Raw genomic sequence first — 15,322 nt, 5'->3', positions numbered from 1 at the left:
CTGGCTGTTGACGATTGTGGCATTTTTTACTGTTGTGCCACAGACTTTTTTTATTAAAAAAAAAATCATTGTTCAATGTACTGCAAAATAGTTATGCAACTTATGTTATGCACTAAATTCACCAGCATATTTTGACATTATATCTGGCAGTAATACTAATGTACAGTATGTAAAGTATATATGTCCTTAAGGATATTGTAAAGTATTTAACAATATCTAAATAGATAATCTATTTATAATCATATGCAATACTGGTTACAATAAACTAGAATACATGTTTTATATATGTACACTAAATTGTCAATATATTTACTAAATCAAAATACAGTACTGTGCAAAGAGAACCAAAGATGCCTCCAAAAATAATTAAATGAAAAGTTTCAGAATCAAAATAACCACTACACTGAGCAGTAAGCATTTAAAACTGATGATAATGATGTTGTAATGATGGGGGGAAACAAGTCTGGAAATGTATTTTTTTTTTCTCCACTGACACACTAATGCAAAAGATATGAAATAGGCATGTAAGCTAAAATTTATATATAAATGTAGAAATAGCAGAAATAACCACACTTGATCAAATGGTACCAAAAAATAAAAACTACAACTAAGAAACACTAGCCACTATATAGGACAATATTGGACATCAATAAATTATATGTATTTGTTTTACTAAAGGGGTCATTCCCCTGTCAGGAAGTCATTGTATATTATTATACACTCAAACTGAACCATGATAGCGGTGATAATTGATCGATACCTTGTAGACATATTTCTTGTCATCAGGATAGAGCAGGTCTGCAACGCCAAAATCAGAAACCTGCACAATGTAGTCACTTTTCAGCAGCACGTTCCGAGCAGCAAGGTTCCTGTGGACCATGCGATGCTCCTCTAGGTAGTACATGCCCTAAATCACAGACACAAATTAAAAAAAGTTTAACATACTGTATGTACTCACAGATATACGCCCAATTCTTCATGCTCATTCCGGTCTGATATGACATCGTAACAGAGCTCCTGAGTCTCACCTTGGCTATCTGCACACACCAGTTGAGGAGGCGCTGGGGGTCCAGGTTGTTTGCATTTTGCCGCAGATGTTGCAGAAGGGAGCCGTGAGTACTGAGTTGGGTGACCAACTGCAGGCTTTGTCCAGGACAGATTCCGAGCAAACGCACGATATATGGGTGATCCAGACTGCCCATAGACAGCATGTGCTGCATACACAAAGGCATTTATATAAGAGAGCAATAAAGTACTGCACTCAAGGAAGTGGTTCAAGTTGTTGGAACACTGTTAGTAGGCAACCAGGAAACATGGGCATCAAGGTAGCTAAATACTGAGCTAGCATGTAGGTAGGAAGTCTTTTATATTAACAATCTTTGCAAAAGAAAAAAATATAGAAAAAATATAAATATTAACATAATATAAACATAAACAGGGTAAAATCAAGAGGGAGCAAATGGGAATGGAGCACTTGTACAGGTGTTACCATATCAAAGTTTATTACTTTCCTCTAACAGCGTGTCCTCTCATGTTTTTTCCTCTATTAGAACAGTATACTGTCCACGCTAACAGTATTTTCTTTATTATAAAAATGACACTTCATACATTTGATCTGTTTTTAGTTATGTCTAATGTTGTGGAACATCCACAAGCAAAGTTAGTCCTTGTTAGCAATTTCATTATAGCAGCTTTAACTTCTCTCTCTTGAAGACAAAAAAATGAAGTTGTTATGTTACAAAAAAAAACCCTTCAAAGTCCTTTGTCCTGAAGACTTTTCCGTGTCAGAAAACTCAAACTACAGCTTTACCTCTGATGGTTACAAAATGCTGACACTGGAGACTCCTTCCAAAGATAAAAAATAAACATTTTCTCACAGAAAACTTCACTGTATCAACAATTACACAAGTTTTTAAAAATCCATTTATGAGGAGCTTCTGCAATACAAGCCATTGTGTAAGTTCCTGAGTAACTATGGAAACAATAAAGTATTAGAACTAGTGCATTATTAGAAACCTGTGATTTGCCTTGTAGATAAAGTATTGCTAGATCTGCTTATAGAATATATACTTATTTCTTATTTATAGAAAATGAATTAGACCAATCAGATTCAAGAATTCAACACCGCTGTGGTATGAATTATTTACGACAGGATACGCACGTCGGTTGTTTGCACCCGTTAAAGAATTAGAGCTCCCCCACCTCCTACAGCTCAATTTTGCCCTGTGACTATAAGGAAAAGTGGCTCACATCTGTAATCTCAGTGAAAGCGTGGTGCCCGCTGCGGTCTTGGATGGTCTTTATAGCAACAGGGATCTTCACCGAGTCTCCTTCAGGTATCCAGAAACCCTGAGGACAAAGTAAAGGACACAACCTTTATTTGCAGACCATATACACAATTAGCTATTACAAAGCCCAGAGTGTAATACAGAAGCATGTATTACACTGTATCTTCCACTACACAACTGATCAAATCATAGGCAGAACACATATATATGATAGAAGATCTCAATTAACGGATGAGTATTCAGACCTTGTGTACGGTACCAAAGACTCCTGATCCCAGAAGTTTGCTCTTGCGTAGTTCTGAACTTTTCAGGATGCGAGCGTGAACTTTTGTTCCTTTCTCACCTGGATCCAGTGGCTCGATGCTCTACAGGAGAAGAGGAGGACAGGACAGAGTGAATACACAACATCAGGCTACAGGCTGTTCAGTTTTTCTGCTATACATCTTGTGCACTGAAGGTATAGTCTATGATTTTGGCAGAAGTCAAATAAAAAATTTGACAAATGTAGCTCCTTTCTTCTGTTTTTCCTCCAAAGCCATGCTGTAAACCCAAGTAAAATGTGTGAATGTCAGGAACGTTCTGAATTAATAAGCAGAGATGCCTCCTTGTCTTGAATGTTGGATGTTATGTTCCACATCCTCTGTTTCACATCCAGAGCAGTGTTTCCTCGGAGCAGATTTACTGATAGCTGCTAGAATGTGTCACCTCTACTCAATTCCTCTTCTCAGTGCTGTTCTGATGTTTTTTTTCTTTTTTTTTTTTTTTTGTTTGTTTAGGTCTTGTCTCCTCCCTGTCCTGTCATTGGTGTGTTTCCTGATTGTATCCAGGTATTCTGCTGATTAGTTTGTCTTTATATCCTCTATTGTGTTCTATTCTGGTTGTGAAGTCTTGTCAATGTTATTGTGTGTTTCTGTGGATTGTTAACCCACGTTTCCTTGTTCCTAGTTATACTTCCTGGTTTTGACCCATGTCACTTGCGCCTTGGCTCATCTACTTACCGCATGCTACAGTGTGATGTATTTGGGGATGCTGCCAAATATCATAGCGGTCTGGTTTAAAAATCAATGATGCCACGTTTAAATAAGTTACATCACACAAATGACGCAAAAGCACTGGATTTCTCAAATGCACCCTTTTTCACAGTGAAGAATATTCTGTACCAAAATGAACAAATACATATCTCTTTGAACTGTAAAGAGTACCGTGTAGTTAGTTATTGATAATGTTCTGTGTATTTATTATTCTGCATTTGTCATTATACTTGTACATTACTCACACAATTTATATAATCCTGTCTGATATTTTACTGTGTTCCTGAAGGCACAATAATTTAGCTGTGCATTATATTTACACAGAGTAAAATATCAGACAGGATTACATAAAATGTGTGAGCAATGTACAAGTATAATGATAAATGCAGAATAATAAAAAGTAAAGCTGTTTATGGATTCCTTTTTAATATGGAAAAATGATGAAAAACTCCAAAAATGATTTTAAATAATGAAATGAATAATGTTGTTTGTCAGAGATCTACTCATGCTGTGTGTCGTCACCTCGCCGCTCTCCAGGTATCTCCTGAGTGCTCTCTTGCGGCGAATGGCCAGGCCACGGCGGTATAGCAACGCCATCACCACGACTGCCAAACACACGATGAGACCAGCCAACACTCCGCTTACTATAGCTGCAGTATGGGGACTGAGAACAGACACATCAGCTGGTGAGACACACAGGACTAAGCAATGAAAGCAAAGAAAATGAATGTATGATGGAAATATATTATGCATGCAGTCTTGGTTTGCCACCAGTAGAGGGAGCCACTGACCTGTCCGCTGTTAGACGAGCCTCCATACAATCTCTCAAATATGGGCCAGTGCATCTTGAAAAAGATGTGCAAGTCATGAATCAGCAAATCATGAAACTCTTCTCATTTCATATTCACACAGTTTCAACAGTGGAACAGATGTTCAGTTAAACAGCTGGAGAAACTAAAAAAGTTTTTTTTCCATATATAATAATATTTTCTTTCAAAAACATATGACTCAAAAGTATTAATACACTTAAATATTTCTAAAATAAATGCTAGCAAAGTCTTATTTTACTCTCAGTCTCAAGTATGTTGTGGGAAAATATGCATATAAGGGTTGAACATTAATATTTAGGGGCTGTTTTGCTAAGTCCAGGGATGCCTAATGTGAAAGTTAATGGGATCATGAACTCTGATAAATACCAGGATATTGTTTCTCAAAAACTTGTTGCCTTAAATCTTGGGCATAGATGGACCTTTAAAATAGAACACAGTGTGCTACTGAAAACCTGTGGTCTAAATTAAAGCGGGGGGCACCAATAATTTTGAAACAATCTCACAATGTGTAGCAATATAACTGCGATATTTTATGTTTCGTCCATGGTGCAGCTGCATTATGAATATACAGCGAGCTTACCCGCTTGTGCAGTTCGGGTGGCAGGCCTGGCAGTGTCCTGTACTATCTGCGTACTTAAAGATGGTCTGTCCCCTCTCTCCGGTCACTCCATAAGGGCAGGAGGACACACAATGAGGACCATCCATTAGGGTAGCGCATGCTGCACACTTATCCGCTCCCTTACAGCCACACACACAGAGCGAGCGAGAGAGAGAGAGAGAGAGAGAGAGAGAGAGAGAGAGAGAGAGAGAGGGGAAAATATGATTATTTCATGGAACATTTATGGCAGCTCCATCTGTCAGCACCTGTACCAGTGTAAACAACTAAAACTGAAATTCGTAATCCTGCTGGCGTATTAGTGATGCGTTATTACGCAATAAGCAGGTTGAAGCCAAAAGGCAGCAAAGCCTGTTTGGCAGGTCTTTAGAGCTTGCTGAAGACAATACACAGAGCATGGGTAGAATATTAAAATTATATTGTTATAATTAAATATGCCATCATCACATTTACATTCACATTTACGTTGTTACATTTACATTTCCTCCTTTGGCAGCCTTTTTCCCAAATCAACTTCAAAATGAGGTAGAAAGGAGTTGACTGTGAAACGAGTACCACAAAGCTAAGCATCCGCCATCTAACCAGAATTATTAAAAGAAGTCACAAAACCATTAATCAAACTATGAATAACAGATTCTTACAAAATACTCTCTCTGAACACAGTGCAAGCTGTACGTGCAACCATGAGCAACGAGCGAAACAGGTAACAACACAACAAAAAGACAACACAACAAAACCGACATACACAAACACAATCAGAGGTAGAGTGTTCAGGGTGTTTCTGTATTGACATTAAAGTGCTCATCTAAACAGTGGAAAATCCACAAGCTTTGGCGTGTATGGAATCTGAACTATGGTCACCACATGAAAGGGAAAATAATGGAGGTCATATTTCATCATGTACAAAAGGGACCAAAAGTAAATACACTTCTATATGTATTTAATACTGAGCTGTTTAATATCACCAACGTCGGCTTTCTGAGTCATTTAGGAAAATCTATGATGTTGTTAAGGGGACATAGCTGTATTTGGCAAATTATCATGACGTGCATGGTGTGCAGTGGTTAAAGGGAAAATAGACCCAAGGCAAATAAACAATGCTGCAGGTCAAAATGCGTTGAGAGAGAGAGAGAGAGAGAGAGAGAGAGAGGAAGAGAGAGAGAGCTGGAGAGATTGAGAGAGACAGAGAGAAAGAGAGATATTATACAAGGCGTTTTTATATACACAGTGCCTTGTATGGCAGATGCTCCACATAAACGGATTTAAAAAACTGTGTGTAACTGTGTGTAACTTCAAGATGGAGGAAGAAAGAGGCCGGTGATCAATGGAATCAACTTGTTTTGTGGACATTCCATAACATTAAGCTGCCAGGTATAAGAGGAATAAAACATTTGCTGTTATTGTAAAATTATCATCTTTGGGGTGGTAATGTCCCAGCAGCACGCTTTGTTGTGTTTTAATCCTTACATAGTAGACTAATGTTATTTAAAAAGGCTAGGCGCATGTTTAGAATACAGTAAAAATAGTTTTTGATAGGTATAGTAGATTATGTCTGATATCAATATAATGCCAGTTCAGGAATACCAGTCGTAGTAGGAGCAGATACAGAGAACAATATTAGCTTAGGTACCGATACAGTAGCTGGAGCTTCACTGTGTGTCTATACATTAGGGTTAGTGGTTATAAGTTGTATTTTTGTGATAGTTTTGTAATCTATCTTGCATAAGAAAAATGGGCTATGGCATCCTCTGGACTCATACAGAGATGTTTATACTGTGTTAATATCTTTCTTTAAACAGCAATCTGGGTTTGGCTGTGGCATTGTAGTGTTGGTATAATTATAGTATATCCTTGGTGTATCTCAAATCCTGTCTGCCTCCACATGAAGCCCGAATGCTTCCATTCCTCCATACCTCTCCTTGGCAGGTTTCTCGCCCCTCCTGTGGTAGACACTCAGGATGACAGGCAAGACACTCCCCATTTGGTCCTGCGAACTCCCGTGGCTCCCTGCAAACACACACAAATGAGGCGTTTTGTATACAAAAAAGCAGAAGACACAAATGTGCTGATACAGAAAATTAACAGAATCAAGTACTCAACAGTGCTGTGGTATAAACATATATTCATTCACACACTCAATCCAAGCACACACACTGACCCAGAGAAGATGTTACACTGGGCCACACAGGTATGGTGGCGACTGTGATTCCTGCAGGAAAGACACTGATCAGGTCCGGGGCCCCAACAGCCTGAGTTGGAACACAGCGGATCACACACATGACCCTCAGCCTCTATAAACACACATACACACAGGCAGAATGTAGTGTTGAGTACATCACATGAATCTACATGAATTTATGAATTTACATGCAGAAGGAAGAGAATTTCAAAACATCGTCTTTTTACCACACTGGCTCGGCAGCTTGTTGAACTTGATGTCGTTTAAAGTGCGTCGGCGCTTAATTTGGCTGCCAGTGAAGATCTGCTGCCACTTCACGGTGTGCTGGTAACATAGGTTAGTGTTATTGCTGATGTACACACTGCCATCGCTGATCTCCCGCAGAGAACGCAGACCCAGAGCCATCAGAGAGTCCACCTTCATCACCAACAGAGAGAAGGGTCTAACAGAGAAATACAGACGCACAGATGGATCAGAAAACAAAGACAGACAAAGCAAGAAAAAACATCTTGTAAAGAGATGGTGATGGAAAGAGACAAGTGGAGCAAAAATCATAAGAAAATGAGACAGAGGAGATACAAACTGATTTTAGCAGTAGCTACATATTGTATACATGGAGGCTTAAACTGTATAAAAATGTTTATATGCACTCCTTGATTGAAATGATGAAATAATGAAAAGCGACTGTGGCCAATCCGAATGTCTATCTGATTGAGCAAAGTGGATAATCTCTTTAATAATCTGTTAAAAAAGAATAATCACCATGCAAAACTTTACACAGGATTAAAATGAGCTAATTAGCTGGCACTAAAATAGCTATGTGTGGAAACAGATCATGTTACTGATTTTAAAAGGTTACAAATTGTTTTTAAAGTTGGATGGAAAGGGAGCATATGTGAAGCAGACAACACAAATTCTTCACATAGTAAAATTTTTACATATATAATATAGTGCTGACAACTACAGCATTTCCTGATTGGCAAGATTGGCATCTTGTTTGCACCTATAACATAAAACCACAAGTACAGCTGCAGTATTTTAAAGTATGGTTACCCTCAAAAGTGAAAAAGGAGAATTACATTTAAAGATTTTATACCAATTCCACTGCAACACCAACACACTGTGTAAAAGCAACTGCAATTTACTGATTATGTTTTTAGTCTATCTTTTTTAGTCTAGCCTTCATCATAAATTTCCCCTCTGCATTCATGTCATTTTGTTCTGGATTCATGCTCTTTTATTTACAGTGCCATGTGCCTTTGTTTCCATTCATGTCCTGTCTCCACCCCTGTCCTGTCATTGGTGCGTTACCCAATTGTGTCCATCTTTTCCACGTTAAGTCCATAATTAGTTTGTATGTGTAATCTCACTAGGTTTGTGAGATTGTGTGTAATATGTCATCATTGTATTGTGCCCGTAACACGGACAAAGGAAGCTAAGATGCGTCAAAGAAAGATGTTTTGTTGCTCTGCCCCAAAGTCAGAGAGCAGATTATTAAGCTTCCTTTAGGATACAAAATAGACATAAAGGAAACACATTTTACAAAATACAACACACTTTATTTTTGTCAATCTTAAAGATGCAGACACCGTGTTTTCCAACAGACATTTAAATCATCTGACTTGATAGCCATCATAATAGTTGGACTCTATCAGCAATTCCCAATACTATACGACAATCGTCCCAAGCTAGTGTATACCCTGCTGTTTCTTTCTCTCATTGCAAAGTCTTATTGTGCATTTCTAGAGTTAAGTCCGGCGTCTTGTTTCATAGTACCAAAACTTCCTGGTTTTGATCCTCATCTGTTTTCCTGATTTATGATTATGGATTATGCAGTTTTGATGTTGCCTATCTGTGCACTGACCTCCGCTAAAAACTTGGATTGCCCCGAATAAAGCATATATTGAATACATTATGTACTTGAGTCCAGACTAGAGTCCATAGTGATTTCTATTCTGTTGGCTAAATTAGGCCATTTAAATATACAGTGTGTGTAAACGCTTTCTGTGTTTTGATGATGATGATGAAAATGTGACATCATGGACATTTTGAGAGCTGATATCTAATTACAAACTAATTTTGTTTCGGATTATGTCCATTTCGCCACAGCATGTTACTATCCAACAACTTCATTTATATTTTATTAAAGTAGAGCTGTTAAAGTATATTCATACCAGAAAAAGCTCAAGTTTGGTAAAAACTTGCTTTTTCATCATTTGTGGCTGTTTGCCAGATTTCAGCCACGGGTTTTCCCAAACCGTTACACATAGTTCACTCTAGAATGCAAATTCATCTTCCTGCCTTCTTTTGAGATTGATATCATTGTAGACTTTTTCTTCTCAACATGTGATCATTTATAGAACACTACCTATATCGTATGCTTTTCTCATTGCCATGGTAACATTTGCACTAAATGCCAGTCTTTGTGTACACATAAATATGGTTCTGATTACATTTAAACTGGGTTTTTCAACAGATCTCAGTGCCTAGGGAACATGTAAACAGTTCATTCAAAACTTGAATGGAAATTAATTCAGTCAGAGGGACGAAATTCATTGTGAAGAAACGTTGCCACAGATGCATTTTCCTGAAAGCCTCCTGAAATCTACAAAATCTGCTCAAACCTGCAAGTCTAAACTTCTTCCCCAACATGCACCATTATCTTATCAGCCATATTTTGCAACCCATCAAAGGCATTCAGCTCTATTTTCACACTGTCTGCCATAATGTGACACCCAAAGAGGAAAATGACACCAGTGTGTGAAGGTGTTTGTACTGGAGATACAAAGAAAGCGATAAAGAAAGAGGGAGATTTCTTAGGAAGCCATGCAGGTTGGAAGGTTTAGAGCAGTTTGCTTGGTTTACGTACCTCTTTGTGCTGTTGTGGGTACACAGTTAGGGAAGTGGGTATGGTAGGGTGAGGTGGAGGGATGCACACAAAAAAAAACACATAGAAAAAAAAAGAACACAGATGAGATGCATGCACCGACTGTGACACACTGCTAACATAAAAGGGATGTAATTTAATAGTATTAGCACACAGCCAGACACACAGATGGCAGTTGACTCGAAAACTGCTGATGCTAGAAACACGCAAACAGAAGTACACACACTTACAGGTGAAGCGACCTTCCACGTATAGTGGTAAGATTGGAGAAAAATGACAAATCCTTCAGCTCTGCGGGCCAAGACTGAATATTCAAAATTCCTACAGTACACACAATCATAAAAAAAAACAAAATCAGAAAAAAAGATGACTCATTATTCATGACTGTATATAATATTATACATGCTATCACAATGCATTTTAATGTGAAAGTATTTGAATTCTTTACTTTAATTATTAAATAAAAGTTGAAATACAGCTTCAAATTCTTCACACAAGTCAAAGCAGAAAAGTATAAACATTATTTATCCTTAAAACATGAAAGTAAAAACACAAGAAAGGTTCATAAAAGAAAAAAACGTCTTCCTCAAATCAGACTGATCTTAGTTATTGATAGTAAATTAGTGTATGAAGATAACTCTGAAAATACAAACTAGCTGATGCTAATAGACATACATTTATACTGCATATATAGATATAGATATAAATACAAAGCATATGTAACAGCATTCTTGCTGTCACGTCTTGTTAAAGTTTAGATTTGTTTAGAAGCTGTCTGATACTAAAATGCCACCTTATCACTTACAAATATATAATTATAGAGAAATGTACTGACATAATGCTTGATAATGTAAAAAGTAGACTTATATACAGTAATAAAGCAATTGCATTTTGTTACTTCACTTCTTATGACTGATCCTGTACAGTATAACATAATACTATAGTACAATCACAAACACACTGTAGTACTATAGAGCTAATAACATTGCATTATTACCTGTTATTTCTCTTACAGTGCTGAAGACTCTGAGTTTCTCTGGGTCTAGAGGAGGTATCTTATTATAGACATCCCTGAAAAAGATAGACAACTGTTTGCTGTGTGATCATTAATAAGTACTATTAATAATTAATAGTATTCCCTGCTGTATGAAGGATTTTGTAACAGATTTTAACTATTCAGAAAAAATCAGAAGCACTTAATAAGTGGTAGTTCAGCATTTACTCCCAATCAAGCTAATCTAGAAAATCCCATCTTCTACAAATATGTAAAATGGAAACGTCCCCACCCACATCCTCTCGTACACCAGCTGCAAACTAGAACTTGACTGAGTCTTATATTTTACGATACAATATCATTTGCCTGTAATGTGTTCAATAGTAACTCAAATTTCAGCTTCTTCAGTTTCTTAAAAGAATGCAGTAGCGCCACCGTAGTGACAACTTTCACATTCAAATTAATTGCTTACGGAAGGATTAACTAAAGTCTAGGTTTACTTTCAACTATTTTGAAATTTACAGCTTCTATCTGACAATTTTGTGAATTTAAGTTATTAAGCCATAAGGTCATAAATAAGGTTAAAAAAAAAGAATCAAATACAACATAAACATAAGCACTATTTTGGTGTAAAATGTCTCACATATATTCAGTGCCATACACTTATGTACATATGTATATAACAAAATGTATTTATAACATTTACTCAGTTCTACCAACAAAAACTCAGAATCTTATCATTATCAAAGGTCTTATATAATAAAAAATGAATACAAATACTAAGAAAAATGAAGAAAAGAATATGTAGGCAGAGAGGCTCACCCATTAATACCCATGACAAGAAAATGTAGGCTGCCCTGGATCTTAGTGCAGTTGATGAAACTATCAATGTTACTGGAGTCCACTGTCTGTCTGTTGCTCTTCCTGGGATCTGTGCCCTCACACACTGCAGAGAGAGAGAGAGAGAGAGAAATGAAAGAAGGAAGAACGTTCAATTAGACACTTTCTGTGCACAGGGAACAGTGTTCTAATATGAATATGTTTATTATTGGTAATAAATTGCATTGCGTTTATTCAGTACATAACATTTGCCTGCTCAAGTAGATCTCTGAACAGCTGTGTGTCAGGTTAGTGCCGATAACGGTGTGAAACTACAGCACCCATCAGCCACTGCACACATTTTCACATCATGCACCAAGTCACATGACCACGAGCACTCATGCACAAGGAGTACTAGTATTTAAGTCATGTTTGCATAGCACTCAGGGTCTAGTGTCTGCTGTAAGTAGTGTCATTGTCGATTGCCTTATCCATGCCATGTTCATTTTCATTCCATACTTGTCTAGTTTGTGTTTATGTTACACAGTCTTAGTCTTTGTTCACATGTATTTCACTATAAATAAAATACGCTGACCTTGCATCCATCTCCAAACCATCTGTGACACTGGGCTGTAAATTATATATGTAACTGCGGGGAAAGTGTGTTTCACCTTTTGGGCAGAGTCCATTGCATGGCTCACAGTGCTTCGTGCCATTCTTCTCGACTTCCATTTTATCAGGAGGGCAGGCACTTACACATGCACTGCCATCCACAACAAAGTGATCTGTGTGTGTATGAGAGACAGAGAGAGAGAGAGAGAGAGAGAAAAACAGAGAGTGAGAAAGAGAAACAGGGAGAGAGACTGATATGAGGTGACAATGTGCACTAAATATCAAATGACAAAGTGTGATCAAAATAGTCAAAATAAACTTCAATAAACAAATCTACAGATTTATAGAACAAATTTAAATCAAGCAAACTTTGAATCTGTACCTAATAAAGTCAGTATCTAATATAAAGATCATTATTTATCATTATTGACTGAAGCCCAGAAATTAGATATCTGCCATATCTTCATTCTATTTAATCTTTATTTTGTGGCTTCCGTTTTTTTTTTCCCCTCACTGACCAGCCAAGCCATGACATCTATTAACCAGGGAGGGGAGGTTGAGGTGGGGGTTTGGAGGGTGGGGGGTGTTGGGGGGGGGTGAATAATGTCTACTTCCTCCATGGCACGTGAAGCTAGCCAACTGGATCTTATCAAACTGCTGCTCATGCTGCATCACAGGGCAGTGTAACACCCTTAAGGGAAAGCACTATCTGCACTCTTCCATACACATGAGCTCACAGATGCCCACGATTGGCCAGTGTCACTATGATTGACAGGGGAGAAAGAGTTTGTCATCCCTCCCTCCCAGAGAGCAAGGCCATTTTGCTTCCTTGGCTCCTGGTCACGGAGAGCTGTGCCACTGTTGGGATTCAAACTTGTAATCTCTTAACGATAGGGCGAATGCTTATTAATTTGTTCTTTTGTTTGTGTGTTAATTTCCTTATCACTTGTGATCGAGCAAATCAGGAACAACCAAAAGTGTATATTTTCAATATATGATTTATATATATATTTATATAAATCATATATTGAAAATATAGACTTTTGTATATATTAAATATTCCAAAATTAAATAAAATGTAAAAAAAAAATACAATTATACAGTACTGTGTAATAGACAGTACTGCATTGACCTTGAACTCCTTCACATGTTCATTATGCTTACCACAGCAAATAAAACGGCTGATAACAGAGGTATAACTGACATCAGAGAAGGACCTCAAGGTTTTTCTGAACAAGTGTGCAATGGTGGCAGTGGTGCTCATGCTTTCAGGTCTATGTGTTCATCATGCAGTTGTATTAAAAAAAAATCAACCAATCACTAAGCCCTTTGTGTTGTAATGGGTTAAAGGACAAATTAATGTCAAATATTTATAAAAATAATTAAATAATTACTCAAATGCATGAATAATGTAGCATTTTATTATTATTTAGTTAAATATTTGGTTAAAAATATTTGGTTATAAATTTGGTTAAATATTTAATTTAGACTGATAAATTCCTCTACGTGCAAACAGCTTTGCTGGAATGCTGTTTGTAGAAGAATATGTCACACTCTTGAAATATGAGACAAATGAAACTGCCTTATCTGTTAGAACTCATCTCTCGTAAGACACGCTAGAGGTTCTGGGTAACATTCTCCCTTAATGAGAGACTCATTCTACAGTGGAAGTGTAATAGCAGATGGATTTCAGGGCACACAATGAAAAACACTAGTTTTAGGCATGTGACTTTAGTCTCTGTACTCACCAGGGCATTTGTGCAAACAGATTGAACCGTACTGGTACATGGCATCTGGATTGGGCTCCAGCTGGAAAGTGTGCTTGTTGTAGATGTGCGACTGTGGACAGTGAGGCACACATGCTCCCAAATGGCTCACATGCTGGCATGCCTTTAGCAAAGAACAGACAAGCAAATTCAGACCAATCTGTATTGGTAGTATTTTCTACTTTTGACATGTTTAGGGTGATTTCACACCTATTAAGCCAAGTCAGAACAATTTTGTTTCATCTGATATTTGATTTGATTTCATTTCCAATTGGATCTATTTAAGCAAGTAAAAAAAAAAATGGTGGCTGAGGAGTGTATAGGATTGAAAAACACTGAAAACGGGTAACAAAACAAGGCATAGAAATCACATAGAAACCACAGAAATCATCACATTTCTGCAGCAATACAGCTCTGTCCTTTCACTCTCAAAATACATGGCATGTCTGATTCACTTCCTGGAGTTGAGTTGATCGCTTTCTCACTGCAAATAAACCATGCTGGAGTTTGCATGTAAGTATTTGGTCTGTACCAGAGTCTGACTGCTGTGGTCTCACTTGCACAAATGAATGTCATCAAGAGGGAAAACACACCAGGGTGCAATTCAAACAGACTCAACACTATATGCACCTTTAATTACAAATCTCTTTATCTGTCTTTAAATAGGGTTAGGTCTTGTGCAACTATCATAGGGTAACTATCATAGTGTGTATGTAGTAGTGTGTATTATAATTTTACACTGCCTTCTGAAGAAACTCTAAGAAAGAAGTCTGAAAAGGCAACACTTACAAAACAGTCAGTTTCCTTAGGCCCTGAACAGCCTCCTGCACATTCAGTGTTGCAACAGTGCTGAGGACTGGGACCGAAACAGCGGCCGTGACACTGCGGCGCACACACCGTCTTAGTCACTGACACACACAGAGCAGAAGAAGTTAGAGGTTGCTGTATGTGTCAATGATACAAATAATTCATGAGTATTATATTGACTTATTTGGCAACACTGCAAAAACAACAGAAAGTAAAATATGTTGAATACAGATAAATGTGTGTAAATTATTACATATTACACTTGATTATATTGAATATAAGTTCACTTGACATTTTTGCTGTCAAAGACTAATGTTCAATTTGTAATAATTACAGTTAAAGCATGGATTGTAATAATGTTATTTTGCCATCATAGATCCAAACTTGTTGACTTAGACCTGGACAACTGATTACGTCATTCATCGGGTATGCACATAAAGAAAACATATTCTAAAAAAATGCATATGACAAAATGCTAAGGTATGTAGCATTT

The 15,322-nt window shown here is 37.3% G+C and overlaps 1 protein-coding gene across 1 annotated transcript in view; it reads right to left on the bottom strand.

Annotated features, from left to right (window-relative positions):
* erbb3b (erb-b2 receptor tyrosine kinase 3b) overlaps window positions 1–15,322 on the bottom strand; it is a 38,609-nt gene that overhangs the window by 6,327 nt on the left and 16,960 nt on the right. Inside the window, exons 6-21 of the mRNA XM_053240695.1 lie at window positions 14,812–14,930; window positions 14,005–14,146; window positions 12,316–12,429; window positions 11,648–11,771; window positions 10,829–10,902; window positions 10,062–10,152; window positions 7,172–7,386; window positions 6,924–7,056; window positions 6,679–6,772; window positions 4,730–4,887; window positions 4,111–4,164; window positions 3,842–3,983; window positions 2,534–2,653; window positions 2,251–2,349; window positions 1,029–1,214; window positions 761–907 (exon numbers count right to left, since the gene is read on the bottom strand). Coding sequence (XP_053096670.1) covers window positions 761–907; window positions 1,029–1,214; window positions 2,251–2,349; window positions 2,534–2,653; window positions 3,842–3,983; window positions 4,111–4,164; window positions 4,730–4,887; window positions 6,679–6,772; window positions 6,924–7,056; window positions 7,172–7,386; window positions 10,062–10,152; window positions 10,829–10,902; window positions 11,648–11,771; window positions 12,316–12,429; window positions 14,005–14,146; window positions 14,812–14,930 — 2,012 coding nt within the window. The remainder of the gene's footprint in view (window positions 1–760; window positions 908–1,028; window positions 1,215–2,250; window positions 2,350–2,533; window positions 2,654–3,841; window positions 3,984–4,110; window positions 4,165–4,729; window positions 4,888–6,678; window positions 6,773–6,923; window positions 7,057–7,171; window positions 7,387–10,061; window positions 10,153–10,828; window positions 10,903–11,647; window positions 11,772–12,315; window positions 12,430–14,004; window positions 14,147–14,811; window positions 14,931–15,322) is intronic.

The sequence above is a fragment of the Pangasianodon hypophthalmus genome, chromosome 16 (assembly GCF_027358585.1).
Source record: "Pangasianodon hypophthalmus isolate fPanHyp1 chromosome 16, fPanHyp1.pri, whole genome shotgun sequence".
Lineage (NCBI taxonomy): Eukaryota > Metazoa > Chordata > Actinopteri > Siluriformes > Pangasiidae > Pangasianodon > Pangasianodon hypophthalmus.
This window is presented reverse-complemented; position numbering and strand designations above follow the sequence as displayed.